At 36.6% G+C, this 19,863-nt stretch overlaps 1 protein-coding gene and 1 pseudogene across 5 annotated transcripts in view; both read left to right on the top strand.

Annotated features, from left to right (window-relative positions):
* The first annotated feature begins 2,777 nt into the window (after positions 1–2,777).
* On the top strand, positions 2,778–3,971 carry LOC119535235 (annotated as a pseudogene).
* Positions 3,972–5,288: 1,317 nt separating this feature from the next.
* Positions 5,289–19,863, top strand: part of ACTR3B (actin related protein 3B) — a 156,991-nt gene continuing 142,416 nt past the window's right edge. For 4 of the 5 annotated variants that reach the window (XM_037835760.1, XM_037835759.1, XM_037835758.1 and 1 more), the window contains exon 1: positions 5,289–5,465. In XM_037835760.1, the coding sequence (XP_037691688.1) occupies positions 5,422–5,465 (44 nt within the window). In that variant the 5' untranslated portion in view covers positions 5,289–5,421. The remainder of the gene's footprint in view (positions 5,466–19,863) is intronic. The other variant, XM_037835762.1, reaches the window with a different exon arrangement.

Genomic DNA, 19,863 nt, shown 5'->3' with positions numbered 1-19,863 from the left:
AGATGCGTGGGGTGTGGAAGGCACTCCCCACCACGCTTGACTGCATGGCTCTCGCTGCTGGATCTGTAGCCATTTTTGGGGTTTTTAAACCAATCCATCTCCAAATGCCGACCCCAGGTTTCTCCCCACCATGGAATGGCTGCTGTTTACCCAGCAGCCTCACTCACTTGTTTCCAAACACAGACTCTAGGTTTCACCAAGTGCACAGTCACTGTGGATGTAGCGGACCTTGTCCAGCAGGTACAATGCTGGAACTGGTATTCTGGAGCACTTTCTGCCTTTTATCTAGCATTTTTCATGGAGAAATATTTTGCTCTGTCTCTCCTAATCCACCATTCCTCCATGAATGCAGTTTTCTCTTAGCTGCATACAAAAACATCTTAACTGATACATTGAGGTTTATGGTATCTAGAGAAAATTATTGAAGTCAGTCTCTGACATTTTATTTCATGTCAGCTGTTGACTGTGGCTACCATTCCCAATAAATCCTATGCAAAATTCCTATAAAGGAAAACCTTTTATTACTAGCCATTCCAAATTCCTATAAAGGCCTCTTCCTTGGTCAGGTGAACTGTACCATTGTTTTAGTTTCCTAAGCTGCTCAAAGCAGACACCATGAAACTGGTTGGCTTTAAACACTGGGGATTTATTAGTTTACAGTTTGAGGCTGTGAGAATGTCCAAATAAAGGCATCATCAAGGTGATGCTTTCCTCCTGAGGACCAGCTGCCAGTGATCCTTGGCTCCTCTGCCACATGGCAAGGCACAGGGTGGTGTCTGCTGGTCTCTCCCTTCTCTTCCATGTTTCATTGCTTTCACCTTCTTGCTTCCATGGCTTTTCTTCTCTCTAATATATATTTATTCTGTTTATAAAGGACTTCAGTAATAGGATTAAGACCCATCCTGAATGAGGTGGTTCACACCTCTACTGAAGAAGCCTCACCAAATGGTCCCACTTACAATGGGTTTACATCCATAGGGATGGATTAGATTTAAGAATATATTTTTCTGGGGTACTGCAGTTTGAAACCACGACAACCGTACATGAGCCTTGACGTCCTTCTGAGTTTTGTACAAGTTGTTTCCCATCCTGATACACTCTCTCATTCTCCTCCATCTAGCTACCCTTTATTCACCCTCTGGTTTTCAGCTTAGATACTATTGCTCTGAGAAGCCTTCACTGACTGACAAGTCAGAGTTGGGTGCTCCTCCAGGGGCTTTCCAAGCCCTGTGGATTTGCCTTATCTTAGCACTTAACACATTATATTGCAATTGCCTGTTAACTGTCACTATCCCCCATTAGACACTGATGTCTCACGGGCAGACTATGAGCATCCTGCTTACTGTTGTGAGCCCAATGTCTAATACAGTGCCTGCCTCGTAGCAGGCACTTAATAAATATATATTAAATGACTGAATGAAATTAAAAGACATGGCAGCACCAAGCCAACAGTCTGCAATCCTAGAGTATTATCTATGGCATTTTGGCCAATTCCATGAAAAGTGGGAGCTGGGCAGGGCACTGGCAAAACACAAAGTAGGCAAGTTAGTGTTTGGCCCATATGGAGTATACTTGGGGTCCTATGCTGGAACTCTTCCACACTCCAGCCCTTTCAATTTCCTCATATTTTCTACTTCTCTCTCTAGCTCCTCTGAAAATTTTCTAGCTCTGGGGTTTGTTTGGCCTTTTAAGTAATACCGGAACAATAATGGTTTATCTAGGAGTGATCCACTAATCTATTACCTCACCTAGGAAAAAATATAGTGCTTTAAATACCAGTTAAAACTACATAAAACTATTTCTCCAAGAAGTTCCTAAAAATTAAATGTTGGTTGAGCTACTCTCTTGGTTGCCAGAGTTGGGTTGGGTCCCTAGATGTTCTGTAATACATTTTTTTTCCTTCTTTATTTTTTCTTTTAAATCTATTTTTCTGTCACCTCCCCTATTCTTTAAAGTTTTTAAATGTTTTAATGACAACATATTTTAGAAAAAATTTATTTTTCACAAGAGGTTCTTGAGATTTGGTTATCGAGGCGTCTGGTTCAGACCTTATTAGGATAGGTTTAAACGTCTACATTAGACTCGTTTATGAAGTTTGACTCTTCTGTAAACTCTTCTAGTTGAATTGTCTGAGAAAAATGAAATTCGGAAAAAAAATCAAAATACCACAGTTATAATTGAGAAATCAGAATCAGTCACAAAAATCTGTAATATTTTATGTTACCCTTTTACGGCTTATTCCAGAGTATGACAATGTGTTATATCCAGAGCCTTGCTAAAGTTCAGTGAAGGAAACTTACCTGATTTTGGTTATCATAGTTTGAAAAAATAATGTACAAATTAAAAATACTAATAAAAGATCATTTTTATTTTAAAATTTTATTATTTAAAGATTTGGTAAGGGCAGTTTTTCATTATTCTATACCTACCAGTGAAGAAAAACAGGAACATTCTGCCTTTTGAAAAAGCTCTTCTAAAGAGTTTTACACAGTACTAAATGGAAAAGTTGGATTTTTAATAACCCATTTATATGAGGCTTGCTAATGAAATGGCTTAAAATTAGGGTATTACTCAAAATAGTTCATACAGCATACCTGAACCTCTGCTTTTTAATAGATTCCATAGTAAGTAAAGAAATCCTCTGACATTCATATAATATACTTTCTGACTTTACCTGTATTAAACTAGAATGTTAGGGCTAAAAATAAGATTTTAGTTAATAAAAGCTTGTACTTGGGCACAAAGTTGAATTAAAGAAAATACTTTAATGGAAAAAGATGGCCAGTGCACAGTTGCAGAGAACTTCCACGAGTGCACTGGTATTTCCCAATAAGATATCAACGGAGCAGCAGTCTTTAGTGTTAGTGAAGAGGCTCCTAGCAGTTTCAGTATCCTGCTTCATGTATTTGAGAGGAATACTTCCAGAATGTGCTTATGGAACAAGATATCTAGATGACCTTTTTGTCAAAATTCTGAGAGAAGATAAAAATTGTCCAGGATCCACACAGTTAATGAAATGGATGCTAGGTTGCTATGATGCTTTACAGAAAAAATACGTATACACCAATCCAGAATGAGAATGTTACCAATTTAAATTCAAGTACACCAGTAATGGACCAGTTATGGATTTCATAAGTAAAAACCAAAGCAACAAATCTAGCATGTCATCTGCTGACACCAAGAAAGCAAGTATTCTCCTCATTCACAAGATTTATATTCTAATGCAAAATCTGGGACCTTTACCAAATGACGTTTGTTTAACCATGAAGCTTTTTTACTATGATGAAGTTACACCCCCAGATTACCAGCCTCCTGGTTTTAAGGGTTAGTGATTGTGAAGGAGTGATGTTTGAAGGGAAACCTATGTACTTAAACATGGGAGAAGTCCCAACACCTTTTCACACCTTCAAAGTAAAAGTGACCACTGAGAAAGAATGAAGGGAAAACACTGATTCAGCTATACGATCACCAAAACAAATAAAAACACCACTTCAAAAAATTCTGATGGACAAAGATGATCTAGAAGCTGAACGAGAGCATTAACATAGTGATGATTTTGATGCTAAAACTAAAATAGAAGAACAAAAGAAAGCTCCTGGATCATCTGAACTTGGAGAACCAAGTTTAGTTGGTGAGGAAGATGAAATTATGAGGTCTAAAGGAAGTCCAGATCTTTCAATTTGTCATTCTCAGGTTGAGCAGTTAGTAAAACATCTAAACTTGATGTGTCTGAAAGCAAAACAAGAAGTGGAAAAACCTTTCAAAATAAGGTGGCTAACGGAATTCAACCAGTAAAATCTAAAGAACATCGAAAGAGAAGTCAACCTGAATCAGGGAAAACAGTCCTCCAGCAATTTGATTCTTATAGTCAAGAGTCAGTGCCAAAAAGGAGAAAGTTTAGTGAACCAAAGGGACATATATTGAAATTATTTTCTCTTCTGTATGTTTGCAAAGTTCTTCTCAACATTTAAACTAAAGGGCACTATATTACCATTTTAAGGTGTGTTTTCCCTACCTCTAAAATTTGTACATAATCTTCAGCAATTCATACACTAAAATGTTCTTGTGGTTCTTAACCAAGATAAGTCCAAGAGAATTTTTTAATAAAACCCAAAGTAGCAGTGTCATAGTTGAATCTGTTCATCATCTACTTAGTATTAATCTGTCTTCCATTTTGGTGGACATTTCCTTTGAACATATACCGTATCAATTTCTAAGCTCCTTTTAAGCCATTTTTAAAACAAATAATGTTTATTATGTTATTAAAATTTGGTAGGGATTCACTTTTTTACTTATGTTAAAACCGTACCATTTCACTGGCTGTATTTGTCACTGTATTGTTATTAAAACAATGTTCTTCAGTGCTTTGAAATAGTGCATTAACATGATAATTCATAATGTACTATAAAAAATTGGTGCTTTAAAAAATTAGTGTCAAGAATTTATAATAGGGCAGAGAGCAGGAAGCAAGTGGGACTTTCAGTTTCATCATAACATAGTAGGTTAAGTGTTAGCCTACTTTAGTCTATGGTTTTGGGAAGAAGTTTTGGATGATGATCTTATATTTGATACTTGAAAACATGGCATGGTGTTAACTAAATCTAAGGTAAGTAATTTCTGAAGGCTGGCCATGCAAATGCTTTGCAGCTTTTTCTTCTATAGAAGAAATTAAACAATATTCTGCTAGGTATAATAACTCTAATAGTAAGTTTTTTTTCCTTTATGGTGAATGTTATTCATTTATTTAACAGACATTTAGGTGCTTCCTTATGTATGCACCAGATACTGTGCTGAGCACAGGATAATCTGTGATGAATAAGATAGACATGAGCCCTGTCCTAGCAAAGCATACAGTTCAGTGGGAGACAGATTACAAATAAATAAATAAAAAAATTAACTCTAACTGCTATGAATGAAACAATAAAATGCTGAGGTAGAGAATAAAGTGTAGGGAAGGAACCTAATTAAGGTAATCAGGAACAATCTCTGAGAAGGTAACATTTGAGCTGGAACTTAAAGAATGAGAAGGAGCCAGGTCTCGGAAATGGGGTCATCTTCATCGTAAATCAGTTAAAAATAAACATCTATCTTTTCAGCCACAAGGGTCACCATCCAGGACGTACAGGCAAAGAAGCCTCACACCAGTACTAAAGATGGCGAGAGAGGAGGGCGGGCCGTCCCCGCGCCGCGATTGGCTAGGACAGAGGGAGGAGCGTCACGTGGCTATGCCGCGGAGCATCCGGGCTCCGGGCGGCGGCGCTGCATCTGGCTACCCGAGCAGTGGGAGAGCCGGCCTCGCGGGCGGGGGTGAGGCGGTGGGACGCGCGCGTGTGAGGCAGGCGGCGGAGCCGACCGCGGCGGGGGTGTTCCCGCGCCGCCTGCCCGGGCCGAGCGGTGCAGACTGCGCTCGGCTTTCCGAGCATGGCGAGTTACCTGCCTCCTTGCGTGGTGGACTGTGGCACTGGGTAAGAGCCGCGCCGTCTCCATCCCCTCCGTCCGCTCGGCACCCTCATCCCTGTTCCTCCCGCTGCTCCTGCTCGCCCAGTTCTCCAGGCGTTGAGCACTTCCCCGTCGCCTCCCTCGCGGACTTTGCAGCCGGAGACATCCCGCCTTCTCACCTGGGGGGAGAGGTAGTTGAGCCTCGACCCGGGTATCAAGCCCTCCAACCACCTGTGCGGATCAAGGCGGTGGCATCTCCCCACCCTGCACAGCTCCTACCCCTTTCCTTATATATTTCGCCTTTAGATTTTACAATTTTCTTTTCACCGCCGGTAAGGGTGTATTTTTACTGCCGTCCAAAAAGGTCACTCACCTTGAGGAAAAGGAAAGAATGGAGAGGGAGTGACGAGCCCCATATATATCTGTTCCTGTTCTCTTCGCCTCCCACATCTTCTTAAGTGCTGGGCCGAGGTGGGTACCCCGGACTTCCAGCCTCACTCGCATCCCACCGCAGGGATGAAATGCCCTATCGCTGAGTGGGACGCTCTCAGGACCTTGCCTTGCGAGCCGGTTCATTTGGGTTCTTTCAGCCTTCTGTTCCTACCATCTAATATTCTTAAGTGGCGCTCATTCTGTGCCCTCATCAATTGCGTTTTATTTCTTTTCTGAAAGATTCTTTAACATCTCTTATGGAGATGTTTATGTCGACCTACCAACTTGATACCCTTTTTACTGCCTTGTCTTCTTTTCCAGTATTGAATGGCTCACTCGGGAGATTAATTTTCGCCAAGCTCTTGCTTTAGTTTGCATAGACTTGCCTTTTAGCTTAAAAAAAGACTCCATTTTGAAAAACAGAGAGACTAAATTTGGAGAAGCTTGTTTGTGATACAAGGTTTTGTTTTTATTTTTTACTTTTTTGGGTGCAGTTGCTTTTAATATTGTTAAGATATGCAAAGGAGACCTTAGGAAATTTCTTGTACTTTGAATAGCCCAAGCTTCCCTGATTTTGGAGAGGTTATTACTGAATCCACGATGCTCATAGTTTGGAAATTCAAGCTTGCCTGCTTACATGATGGATAAAGTACTTAATAAAATAGGCTGGAATTAAATTTAGCTGCTTGAAGATTTGTCAGGAAGGGATTTTATTATCTTTGCCACAAAATATTCCATGGCCTGTTCACCTTAGCCTTGATTCTTTTCTTGTAGAAAAATACCCTTGATTTTGGTTTCCTTGACAACATTGGGGGGAGGGTGTCGTCTTCAATTTGTTACAGTCCATCTCTTTCTGATTGTTCTTCACCTTCTTTTGCCACTGGTGTTACCAGTAGTGATTATAAGCTGGAGAAAATGGCCTCTTTGCTTATGCTATTTCTTCTTTTTGAAATATACATTGTATCAGAATTTTTGTGGTTCTTTATTGTAGAAGTTATTTTACTACTCAAACATAAGCTAAAATCAGTATTGATATTAACTCCTGGGTGAAATTGTTGGCTCCCTTATGCATCCTCTCCCCTCCCCATCCCTTCAAATTTCGGTGTTCACCTCACACACCTACCTTAGATATAGTTGTGTTGAGAGTGAAAGCAACAGGTAAAAGTATTTTTCACTCCCACATTTTCTTGAGAGAATTTTTGCTTTCATATTTTTGGGTCTTGTAAAACTAATAGAAATATAAAGCATTTTTTTTTTTTTATAGTAGCAAATAAGATGATATCCATAGAGTTTGTCATACCTTTAATATCAGTAAAATGAGGATCTTACTTATCGTTCTTGGTATGAATATCTAAAATGTTGTGTGCATTTTTGACCTTTTGAGATAAATGATAACTGTAACTTTGCTGACTCTGAGATACAGCTTTAGTGTATCATTGTTTTATGGTTCAAAGTCATGTTTTTGTCTTCAGGCTGTTGGAGGCTTGGGCGTCTACACTTAGAAATAGTGGCAGGAATTCTTCTCAGTGGGTTTCACATGGACATATTCTGTCATGGAAATTACTGTAATTCATCACGAGTTCCTGTTTCTGGTGTATGGCTAGAAGAGTCTTTATATTTGTCCTTATATTTCTGAAACAGCTGAAACTGTCTGGATTGAGTTTTACCTCAAAACAGGATTAGAAAAATGATGAAACATAGTGAAAAATAACCAGGACCAAGGAAAAGAATGGGTTTGGGGAGTCATCTTAAACTTTAAGCTGGGGATTCTTAATAATGGGCCTTTGATTTGGCCTGAGTTTTCCTGACTGACAAAGTTGTGAGAGTCATTGTCAGTTACGTCATTCCTGTCATCTGGAAAGAAGATAAATACCTGTTTCTCAGGTGAAAAAAGTCTTTTTCTAGTTAAAAAAAAGAAAAAAATCACCTTCAGCTATACTTGGTGGGCACTGATGGCCTGGATCCTAAGCAGTATTTTCCATAGCAAATAAATTTCGTTCTGGTAGCCTCGCATCCTCTAATAAATCAAGGACCAACTGAATGAGCAAAAGTGTGCTGTGGACCAGGATAATAATATCAACCAAGGGTGAGTTGCTTGATCTAAAGATAAAGTTTGTTTATTTAAAGGAATAGAGAGAATATTCCACAAATACCAGTCTCAGGTCATAACTAAATTTTTTAATCAAGATTTTTGTACTTTTAAACTTTAATTTTGAGATAATTTAAAATCTATTGAAAGGTTGTTTTAGAGTACACACACAGAAAAAACTATTATAAGCTCTTCATCCAGGTTTGCCAACTATTAACAGTTTTCCACATTTGCTTTATCAGTCTGTCTATATATCTATACGTATTATTATTTTTTTTTGGGACTGTTTGAAAGTAAGTTACGGATGTCATGCCCCTTTACACAGAAATATTTCAATGTATTCTTTCTGAGAACAAGGGCATTCTTTTATACAACCATAGAACAAGTATCAAAATCAGAAGATTTAATGTTTATACACCCACCATGCAGGACCATACATGGCATTTGATTGTCGTCGTGTGTTTTAAGTCTCATTTAATCTAGAACATTTCTTAGCCTTGTTGTTGTTGTTGTTTTTCAAGACAGACATTTTTTTTGACAGCCAATTATGTAGAATGTCCCTCAATGTCGGTTTGTCTGATGCTTTCCTATACTTAGATTCAAGTTATGGATTTTTGTCAGGAAAAGCACAGAAATGATGTTGGTCCTTCTTGGTGCATCCCATCAGGAGGTGTGAGATAGCTATTTATCTATTTGTCGATAAAGTTGACTTGTATTATTGGGATAAGGTGATATCCACTAGGTTTCTCTACTATACAGTTAATATTTTTCCCTTTATAGTAAATAGCCCATTTGTAGGTAGCTGTTTTGAAATTATGTAAATTCCTTGTTCTTCATCAAACTTTCACCCATTAATTTTAGTAGCCACTGGTGATTCTTGCCTGAATTGATTGTTACAATGATGACTGCAAGCTGGTAATTTTTTAACTCTAGTGTTCTGTCAGCATTTATTAGGTAACATTTTACTATAAGGAAGACCTTTTTCATATCCCTCATAAATTGATTGGCTGTATGGATTATTATTTTACTCAAAGTGTTGTAATCCATTGTGTCATTTTTTATTATATTCAATGGGTTATTATCTATTATTGCCAGTATTTGTTTTGATATGCAAATTGTACCAGATTTGACCAACAGAAGCCCTGTGCAGCTGGTTCTGGTGTATTGTAGACATATCCTCATCATTTTTTGAGCATTTTGCTATTGTAAAAAGCCTACAGCAATAGCCTTGTACATACATCTTTTTGTATTTTTGCTGGGGTGTCTCTGGGATGGATTCCTAGAAGTGGGATTGCTGGGCCAAAGTGTAAATTTTGTTAGTGTCAAATTCTGCTCTATGGGGGTTTTATTTTCACTAGTAATGTATGAGAGTGCCTGTACCCTACAGACTCACCAACAGACTGTATTATCAAACTTACTAAAGATTTTTACAAGTCTCATTAGTAAGAAATGATATTTGAATTTTTTATATTTTGTTTGAAGATGAGCATTTTTCATGTGCTTATGAACCATTTGCATTTCTTTTTTTCTGTGTTTTCATTTTTCTAGCCAGTTCTTCCATAGGGTTTTTGTCTTCTGCTTTATTTTAGATGCTTTTCATATATTTGAATGTGTCCCACCTCTTATTTATTGTCTGTATGGATTGTTATTTTATTCAAAAGCATTATAATCCACCCCTAGGTTCTGTGATTCGCTAGGAGGACTCACAGGACTCAATTTAGAGCTGCACTCATGGAGAAGATTTATTACAGTGAAAGAACACAAAGCAAAATCAGCAAAAGAAAAAGGCACGTGGGATGAAGTCTGGAGGAAACCAGGCACAAGCTTCCATAGTTGTCTCCCAGTGGAGTCACACAGGATATGCTTAATTCCTCCAGCAGTGAGTTTTGAAAGCACACATGAAATGTTCACCAGAGAAGCTCATTAGAGACTCAGTGCCCGGTGTTTTTGTTAGAGGTGGGTCACACAGGCACCGTCTGCTTAGCATGCACACTCTGGCTAGTGCATTCCAAAATTCCAGACTCTCAGAGGTTCAGCATAAACCATGTTGTGTGTATAAACAGTTTAGGGATAGTGAGCCACTTTTACCATTTAGGGAATGGTGGAAACCTGAATCTAAGTTCCCAGATGCCAGCCAAAGGCCAACCCTGCAAGCAGGCCTTTCTTAGGATAGTAGTCTCAAGCCTGCCATGTTAATTCTTTTCTGCACATAGGAATATTATATTAACCCTTTGTGATATAAATTGCAAATACATTTTCCTCATTTGTCAAGCAAAGGTTTTTTTTTAAGCAATCAGATTTATTTATCCTTTTCCTTATTGTTTCCGGATCTTGAGTAATAGTTATGGAAGACTTTTTTCATTCCTAGATTATAGGATGGGCTTTTTTATGGTTTCGGTTTTTCATTTAAATTTCTAATCCATTTGGAATTTTTGTGAGGTATGATACAAGAAATAGATGCGGTTGGATCAAACTCTTCTTTTAGTTATCACATTTATCTCAACATAAGTTATGAAGAAAACTTGATTAATTGGAAATGCTGTCTTTATTGTATACTAAACTTTGCTATGTAACTGTGTTTATTTCTGGATTTTGTTTTGTTTTGTACTAGCTCGTTGGTCTATTTATATACTACACCACAGAGTTTTGATTACTGAGGCTTTAATATGCTTTAATATATGATGGGGCTGCCCTCTCCTCCTCATCCCATTTTTCTCTTTTAGGTTTTTCTTGCCTAATGCTGCTTGTTCCTACAAATCAACTTTATAATCACATTTGTCAGTTCTAAGTGGGAGAAAAGTGTGAAGGCTTTTTTATTGGGATAGTAGTAAATTTATAAGCTAATGTAATGAGGACCATGATGTTTATGATGTTGAGTTTTTCCATTGAAGAATATGGTATATCTTTCCATTAGTTCAAGTCTGTTCTGTTTCTTTCAAGGATATTGCATTGTTTTCTTCAGACAGATGTTGGGCATTTCTTGTTAAGTTTGCACCTAAATATTTGATTTTCTTCTTGTTACCATATATGGTGTCTTTCATTATATCTTCTATATTTCTGAAAAAATTAAAGGTTATTAATTTTATAAACTGCCACTTTACAAAATACTCTTACTATTTGTATGCATTTTCCCATTGATCCTTTGGGTTTTCCAGATATTTAATCTTTGTCATTGGCAAATAGAGTTTGTTCTACCTCTTCCTTTCCATTTCTTGGGACTCTTATGCTTTTTCTTAACCCACTGCATTGGCCAGTACCTCTAAACAATGTTAAATAGTAGTGATGTTGATGAACATTATTCTTTTGTTCTTGGCTTTAGTGGGACAGCTTCTGGTGTCTCTTCAAAAAATAAGATGCTTGTTTTTGGGCTGATGTATGTTTGTGTGTGTGTGTGTGTGTAGTATGTATGTGTGTATATATTCTTGCCCATGTATACACAGAAGTGTATGTATATGCATATGCATATATGTTATGTTAAGAAAGTATCCATCTTTTCCTTTTTTTTTTTGAATATTTGTAATATGAATGTGTGTTGGATGTGTGGATGTTGTAGGGTATCCTTATCATAAATGTAACATGGTTTTCTTCCTTAACTTGTTAAATTATGATGGGTTATATTAATGGATTTCCTAATATTGAACCACTCTTGGATTCGTTGTGGAATAAACCCCACTTAGTTATGATGCATTATTTTTAAATATGCCAGTGGATCCTGTTTGCTAATATTTTATTTCAGATCTTTGCATCAATATTCCAAAGTGTGACTGATTTGTAGTTTTGTTTTTTGGTGCAGTCTTCGTCAGATTTTCTGGTGAATGTTATATTCTCTTTATATAGCAAATTAAGAAGTTTTCTTTCTTTTTCTATTCTTTGGAATACTTTAAGTAGTGCTGGAATTATCTGAGTTCTAAAGTCTTGACAGATTCCCCTGTGAAACTGCCTAGGCTTAAGTATTATTTCTTGGGGAGTTCTTTTGCTACTCTTTTTTCTAATTTTGTTTAGACTTTCTGTCTCTAGTGGGGTCTATTTTGGTATGCTGTATTGATTAAAAAAACATCCATTTCATCTAGATTTTCAAATGTATTTATATAGTAGTCTCATGAATTTTTGTGCAAAGTAGTCTCATGATTTTTTAAAATCTCCTCTGTTTTGATGGTTATTTTTCCTCCTTGTTACTCAGATTTGTATATTTTTTATTTTCTCCATTTATTTCTTGGTTGATTTAGCCAGTGGCTTGTCTATTTTTTTTTTTTTAATCTTTTATTTTTGCTTTTATTTTTATTAATTTCTTCTTCCTGCTTTGTTTTTCTTTTGGGTTGAATGTTAAATTCATGTTTATTTTTTTCTTTATATTGAAAATGTACTTAAAACTATAAATTTTTGCTGAAAATGTGTTTAACTGTATGTATCCCTTAGATTTGGATGCATTTTTTCATTATTATTTTTGAGAAATTCCTATATTATTATTTTGAATGTCCTCCTTGACTCAGTATTTCTGTACTAGCAGTTGAGCAGTTTTAAGTTGGGAGGGCCTTTTTGTTTTTTGATTTTGTTTTTAATTTCAGGTTTTATTACATTATGGTCAAAGATTGCTATTTGTATTATTTTTATTCTTTGGACTTCATGAAGTTTTATTTGTGATCCTAAGGTATGGTCAATTTTGTGAATGTTTTGTGTACACATGAAAAGAAGGTATATTCTCTATTAGTGAGTTTGGGTTTCAATATATATATATCTGTATGAGCTAGCTTGTTAAGTGTGTTTTTTAGGTCTTCTATAGTTTTACCATTTTTTTTTTTTTTTTTTTTGTCTACTTTATCTATCTTGGGCTGAAAATAGCATGTATTCAGGTGTCCTGTTACTAGTGTGTTTCTTTTTTATTTCTCCTGCATCTCATAGTTTCTTCTGTTTTATGAAAGTTGTTGCTGCATTATTGGTTACCCACACGTTAATAACTTGTAACTTCATCTGAGTTCTTATTTTAGCATTATGAAACATTCTTTTTGTGCTTTTTAGTCTGAATTCTACTTTGTCAGGTATCAAGATCTGTGATCCTTGTTTTTTCTCATTGTGTTTGCCTGGTGTATATTTGTCCATCCTTTTATTATTCTTTGTGAATTGTTTATTTTAGCTGTGTCTCTTGTATCCAGCATAGTGTTGGATTTTGATTTGTTAGCCATATAAAAAGGTTTTCTTTTAATAGGTGAGTTAAGCTCATTTGCATTTGATATGATAAATATATTTGGCCTCAGTTTTTCCATATTGATTTACATTATGCTTACATATATTTAAATATAGTCTTTTACCATGTAATCAATTTTATTTGATTAATCTCTTTTTTGGTGGTTTTAAGAAGGATTGTATTTTTATTCTAATGGTTACTTTTATATATAGCCCTTTTATTTGTGGCTGTTTTTGATTGGCTCTTACTATGAACATTAATTAAATTACTTGTAATCTCTTCTATTCCCTTTTCTCTCCCCCCAGCATCTGATTTGAAAAAATAAAAATCCTTTTGCCTCTAATTAATCAGACAATCAGCAAGCTTATTTTACTTGTTAATATATGCTGCCTATTTTCCTCCCTCCCCATTTTTTGGTTGTCATATTGTGTCTTTTATGTCAGTGTAGAGAGGCATTAATTACTACATTTTTTTTCCCTTATAACCACCATAAACACTTCAGTTATGAAAAATGCCCTACAGTGTTCATAGCATTGATTCTTCCATATATCCTATATCCTTTTCATGTTAAAAGGTTCCTTAATATTTTGTTGGACATGTGGTGTAAATGTATATTGACCTAACACCCCTTCCGGGAACCTCCCAAATTTAACAGAACTAACCCAAAATAGAGATTTTGTAAATGACATCCCACATTATGACATTTGTGGTGAAATGTGGACCTATATGTGACTCTATACTGAGAGCTGATATGTCTGCAGATCTCTGGCTTGTTGCAGGTGTCCAAGCATAAGTGAGAAGTTCCTGAAAGGCACTACTTACATTCTTTACTGGAGAGTTGGGAACTGAGGGATGAATTAGGTTACTGGCAAAAAAGACGTATTCTGGTAGCAGCTCATTTCTAGGCTACAAAATAGCAGGGCAGAAAGAGGGATCAGGTAGTAATAGTATCTTTTTTTTTTTTTTTAAGAAATTTATTCACCTTTTTGCTTTTGTTTCATATTTCGTTATTTTCATTTGGGTTTTCTCTCCGTTACACATTAGATAAATTTAAAGGTAACAAAAGAAGGTAACTTCAATACTTCCAAATCAGGTGTCTATAAGGTCTCACTTTTTTATTGAAAGACTCAAAAAGTCTTTTCAAATTTCAGTTAAACTGAAGTATTTGAGTGTTATAAAATACTCCTTTTCCATCAAAAAAGAAAAAAATGAATGGGGTGTTTATAATTTTATAAGGTACTGAATTATCAAATACATTTCTGACAGGAGAGAATTTTTTTTTTTAACCTTGGGAGTGAAAATCACATCTTTACTTACAAGTTTACACACATGATGGTTGGAAGACTTATTTTTTTCTGTAGACTTGCTTCTGGCTCCATACATTTTCAACTCTGTTTCTCTTCCATTACCTATATATTTTCAGTGCCAGGCACCATCCGATACGTTTTTATCATAACACAATCTCTGACACTGCACTTTGGTGTCACAAATGCTGAGTGATATGGCACAGTGGGTGGAAGGAGTATTCCTGGAAGTTATTCTTATGTAGGATAGTTAGCAATAATTTAACTATATCCAAAGTGACTGTGAACCACAGAAATATATCCCATAAACTCACACTATCTATCCCCAACTCAGCTCCACCTTAGGTCCAAAAATATCCTCCGCCACTTGAACACCACCCAGCACAAAGAGAGATGTGACAAAGGGGAAGCCAGAGTGGAAAGAGACAGAAGTTGTAATAGATTGTGGTTAAACTATATCACTTTAACAATTTTTGTAAGAACATATGACTATACGAACATAATTTCTAGGGCTCCTCCCAGGCCTTTGTAAGAAGCCCACGAGAGTTAAAGTTTCCAGAAGTTTAAGCTTCACAGTAAATCCATGTCTAAGTAGGCTCTGTTATTATGCCAGTTTCAACCAAATGAAGAAACTGAGGCACAGATGTATTTGACGATTTTCACTATGTAACACAGGAAGTGACAGAGTTAAGTTTCTACTCCAGAGCCCTCACTTTTAACTCTACAGTGTGAGTTCTTTCTATGATATTGTGAGCTTAGAGAGGGTAGGAAGATCAGAGTAGACAAGGATCTAAAGAGAATAAACAGATGGGGCAGGTGAAAGAATAGGACATTAGTGGCATACAGAGGGAGGAGCAGGACAGCCAGAAAGCTACTCTCTGTCACTTGGATTGGGTTTGCAAATAGTGAATGAGAAAAATATACTTTTCCCTACCTCATTATAAGAGAACACTCCAGAAGCAATATGCTTTTCCCTGGCAGGGACAGAATTTTGCCTTTCTTTTCTTACCTTAGGGTTACAACAGCTCTCTAGCTCTTGATCACCATTTAACTACAGACATTTGATCATCTCACCATCCCATAGGACACCGCATTGGTCCATTATATTGATGGCACTATGCTGATAGCACTGGAATACCAGAAAATAACATTTACTCTAGATGTACAGTCATACCAGAGAGTAAGAGATAAATCCCCTAAAATTTGGGAACCTTCCACCCCATGAAGGATTTCTGGGGTTCTCAACATATCTTCTCAAATGTTAAGGACAAGTTGCCTCACCTTTTCTTTCTTTTTTTTTTTTTTTTCAATTTTTTAAATTGTGACTTTAACATATATACATAACAGTGATAACTTCCAATGTACGATTTCACAAGTAGTTCGAGAGCAAATTTCAGAGAATGTCATGGGTCTCAGTTCCACAACTTCAGCCATTTCTGTTGTAAAATATACGTACAGAAAGTGTCATCTCTTGATGTACAGCTCAACAAGCAGTCTTATAGGTAATTTCAAAAATTGTTATGGGTTACAGCTCCACAATTTCAGTTCTTTCCTTATTATGCAATGCAAGGTATGTACAGAAAGGTGAAGACCTTCAAGGCACAATTCAGCTAGCAGCTATAGAGCAAATCCCAAGGGATGCTACAGGCTACAGTTCCACCATGTCATTTACCTCCTTCCAGCCATTCCAACAGCCCTGCATCCAAACATATATATATAAAATTATATGTAAAGTTTCAGTATTCATAGACCTTCGTTCAATCTTACTTGTTTGTTGCTACTCCTTCCTCTCAATCTGTTTCTCCATCTTCAGGGGTATCTAGGCAGTGAGTACCCTAACCTGTTAATACTAAAAGGGGATGTTGACATTATGGGAAAAGGAGCTGCATCTGATAGTTGATCTTAAAGAGGCTATTGCCTCTGGATTTTAGGACGTGTTTGGTATAGGAACACTCTAGTGGATTTAAGTTTCTGAAAGATAAAATTTAGTGAGTACATCTTTTATAGAATATCAGGTAGAGACCTAGGTATTTGGGGACTACTTTTGGCAAGGGCATGGCATGCTGTGGCCGGTTGGGATGCCTAGCTGGAGCTTGCATAAGAGAAACCTTCAGGATAGCCTCTCGACTCTATTTGGGATCCCTCAGCCACTGTGACCTTAGCTTGTTACCTTTCATTTTTCCCCTTTTTGGTCAAGTAGACATTTTCAGTCCCTCACTGCCAGGGCTAGGCTCATTCCTGAGAATCATGTCCCATGTCACTAGGGAGATTCATTCTCCTGGGAGTCATGTCCCTTGTGGGGGGTGGGGGTGGGGTGGGGGAGGTTAATGAATTTATTTGCCGAGTTGGGCTTAGAGAAAGGCCACATCTGAGCTACAAAGAGGTTGCGTGGAGGCGCCTCTTAAGCATAATTATAGGAGGACTTAGCTTCCTGTTTACAACCCTAAATTTCACAAGAGCAAGTCTCAAGTCAAGGGCTTTATTTATTAAGTAGTGGGTTCCTAACTTGACTTAATATGTAGTCTATTCCAAGATGAATGGTCAGTTTCTTACATTATCTTCACTCATTTGTACAATCATTATCTCTCTCAACTTTAAACAATTATCATAACGTAATACTTCCCAGAGGTCTTATCAGCTGCTAATTATTCATCCCTAGTATTAGTGTAGAGTTGGTAAAATATTCTTATTAAATATAGTCATTAATACGTAATGGATAGTTTTTCTATATCACACTGTTGTTAACTCTCTGCGGCAGTGTCATACCTTGTAAGTATATCATGCTAACGCTTATTTAGGTTTATGGTGTTACCCTGTGGGTTACTTGCCTTTGAACAAATGTTTACGAACATGCAAAAGATTCCTGACTTACTATTTTGTTATAAGAGGATTTAATTGTCTTACACTTTCTTTTTCCCCTTTCTCCCAATAGAGATTATTAAAATTTTTAGTTAAATCTGTGATCAGTCTTTACATTATTATGCCTATGATAATAAACTTACCTGTTCTTTGAAATGTACCATAGTTTTTTTTCTCTTAAATTTTGTATTTGCCTAAGTTAATAATTACCTTTTTTGTTTGTTTCTTTTGTTTCTTTGTACCCATCACTAATTTTCCGTATTTTCAAGTGCCTAGCCTCTCAGTACAATTTTCCACAAGGTCAGACACATTAGAGATTCTGTCAGAGCCAATTTGTTTTTGGAGACATCCTTTCTACTGCCCTCTGTCATCTATCTTGGCTGGTTGCTTTCCAGGCCTGCCACACATCCTGGAACTTCCCTTGTGATTTTCCAGGTATTTCCTTTATGTTTCTCCTGGTTTGATTCTCTGTTTCCTGAATCCTATGGCTTCCTGTTGCTTGGTTTACTCCCTTGTGTTGGTGGCATGCCTCCTCCAGTGAGTAGCTTTGATAGGTTACAAAGATAATACAAGGCATCTTCGCAAGTACCTTTGACTTGCCTGTCTTCTGAGTCTCACTGTTCCCACCTGGACTTGTTGCCTTCCGTTCATTTTTCATCCTGGGATTTTCTTGCACACGTCATTCTGGAAGTTCATTGACCTCCTTCCTGTGTTTCTTATATTCCATGTTTTCTGTTTTGGTTTACTCTTTTGTTTTGATAGAGGGCATTCTCTTGTAGCTTCCTGAGAAAAGGGTGTGTGCAAGGTAAATTTTTTTTTTCATCCCTTGCTTGTCTGAAAATGTTATCTTTCTACTCTCTCAGTTGATGGATTATATTTATGCGATTATATATTTGTGTGTGTATAGCATATATATGTTCTATTATGTATATGTGTATATATTATATGTGTGTTTATAGTGTGTGTGTGTGTATGTATAGCATTCAGAGTTGGAAATAATTTTCCTTTAGATTTTTGAAGACATTATTTTTTTTGTTTTTCTTCTTGTTTTGCTGCTCGGACATCTGAAGCCATTCTGATTCTAGATCCATTGTAAATCACTTTGACCCCTCCTTCCCTTTGCTGGAAGTTTGTAGAATTTTCGTTTTGTCATTGGTTTCTGAAATTTCACAACAATGTGCCTTGGTGTAGGTAGGTCTATTTTCATCCATTGTGATGGGCATTTAGTAAATTCCTTCAATCTGAAAACTTATATCTTTCTATTTTGGGTAATACTTTATTAATGTAATACTTTACATTAATTCTTCCTTTCCAATTGTGTGTGTGTGTGTGTTTTCTCTTTTTCTTGATTCTTGAGCTGTTTCTCTGATTTTATCTTTCCTGTTTTCTGTCATGTTCATTTCTTTACTTCTAGATTTCTTTACTTTATCTTCTAAACTTTCTCTTTAATTATCATTTCTGCTCTGAGTTTTTAATTTTCAAGGGCTTTTTCTGTTTACTAAATGTTTCTTTTAATAGCATCTTGTTCTTTTTTCATGGTTGTAATACCTTCTCATGATGTTGATGATAGTTTTTTTTTTTTTTTTAGGGTGATGAAACACATAGTTTTCTTTTTCCTCCAAGTTGATGCTTTGATTTGTATGTTTTCATATTGATATTTCATGTTAGAGGCTTTCTTCCCAGGTCTTATAATTTTTGACTGCTTGTTTATGATTAAAAGTCAGAAATTGAAAAGCTTATTGGACTCTCTGAATGTGTAGATTGTGGTTACTAATTTTGAGCTTCACTAAGAGTGTATAAGTGGACGAGGTACCAGGGTCTTTAGGTCTTTCCTCTTGAGTTAATTAAATTCCTCAGGAAATATACTTCTTACCTTCTGCCTGGAGGGTAAAGGTCTGGGTGCTAGCATTCTGAGAGTTGAATGGCAAAAAGAATAAGGCAGGGGAGAGGGTATCTTAGCTGCCAGTATTTTATTGTGTACTGAGTCACTAATCCCTTTATTTTCAGTAGGGTACCCATACTCTTACCTATGCCAGTTAACTGTGAATCCAAAGACCTTTTGTTTCCAGGCAAACTCAGAGATCTGGAAGGAGCGGTCATTCAACAGTGTGGGGTCAGGCAAGGGATCTAGAGATGTAAGGGTTTCTCAGTAATTTTCAGCTAAACCTCCTTATTTTAGGCCCTCCACACTTACTTCTTGGCCCTTCAATTCCAGTTCCAGAGATACCTGTGCAATGATTAATTTCTGAGCCTTTAAGAAAGGTGGTGATATTGGGTTGATTTTCAGCTTTTGCCACTGCTAGCTTTCTTACATCTCCAGAGTCAGTTACCACTAATCCTCAACTTTCTACTGCCAAATTTTGTTGCTATTGTCTCTTCTTTTCTCCCTATCCTTGTGGTTTAATATGCCTTTAAAAATCATTTTTCTTTGGTTTTAGTGGGACTTGGGGAAATAATTAAATTAGATATGTTCAGTCCACCATTTTAATCTGGGAAGTGCAAGTTTATTTTATAATCAAGGTACACAGAGGCCATAACTCATGATCTTTTATTTACCA

The sequence above is a fragment of the Choloepus didactylus genome, chromosome 5 (assembly GCF_015220235.1).
Source record: "Choloepus didactylus isolate mChoDid1 chromosome 5, mChoDid1.pri, whole genome shotgun sequence".
Taxonomy (NCBI): domain Eukaryota; kingdom Metazoa; phylum Chordata; class Mammalia; order Pilosa; family Megalonychidae; genus Choloepus; species Choloepus didactylus.
This window is presented reverse-complemented; position numbering and strand designations above follow the sequence as displayed.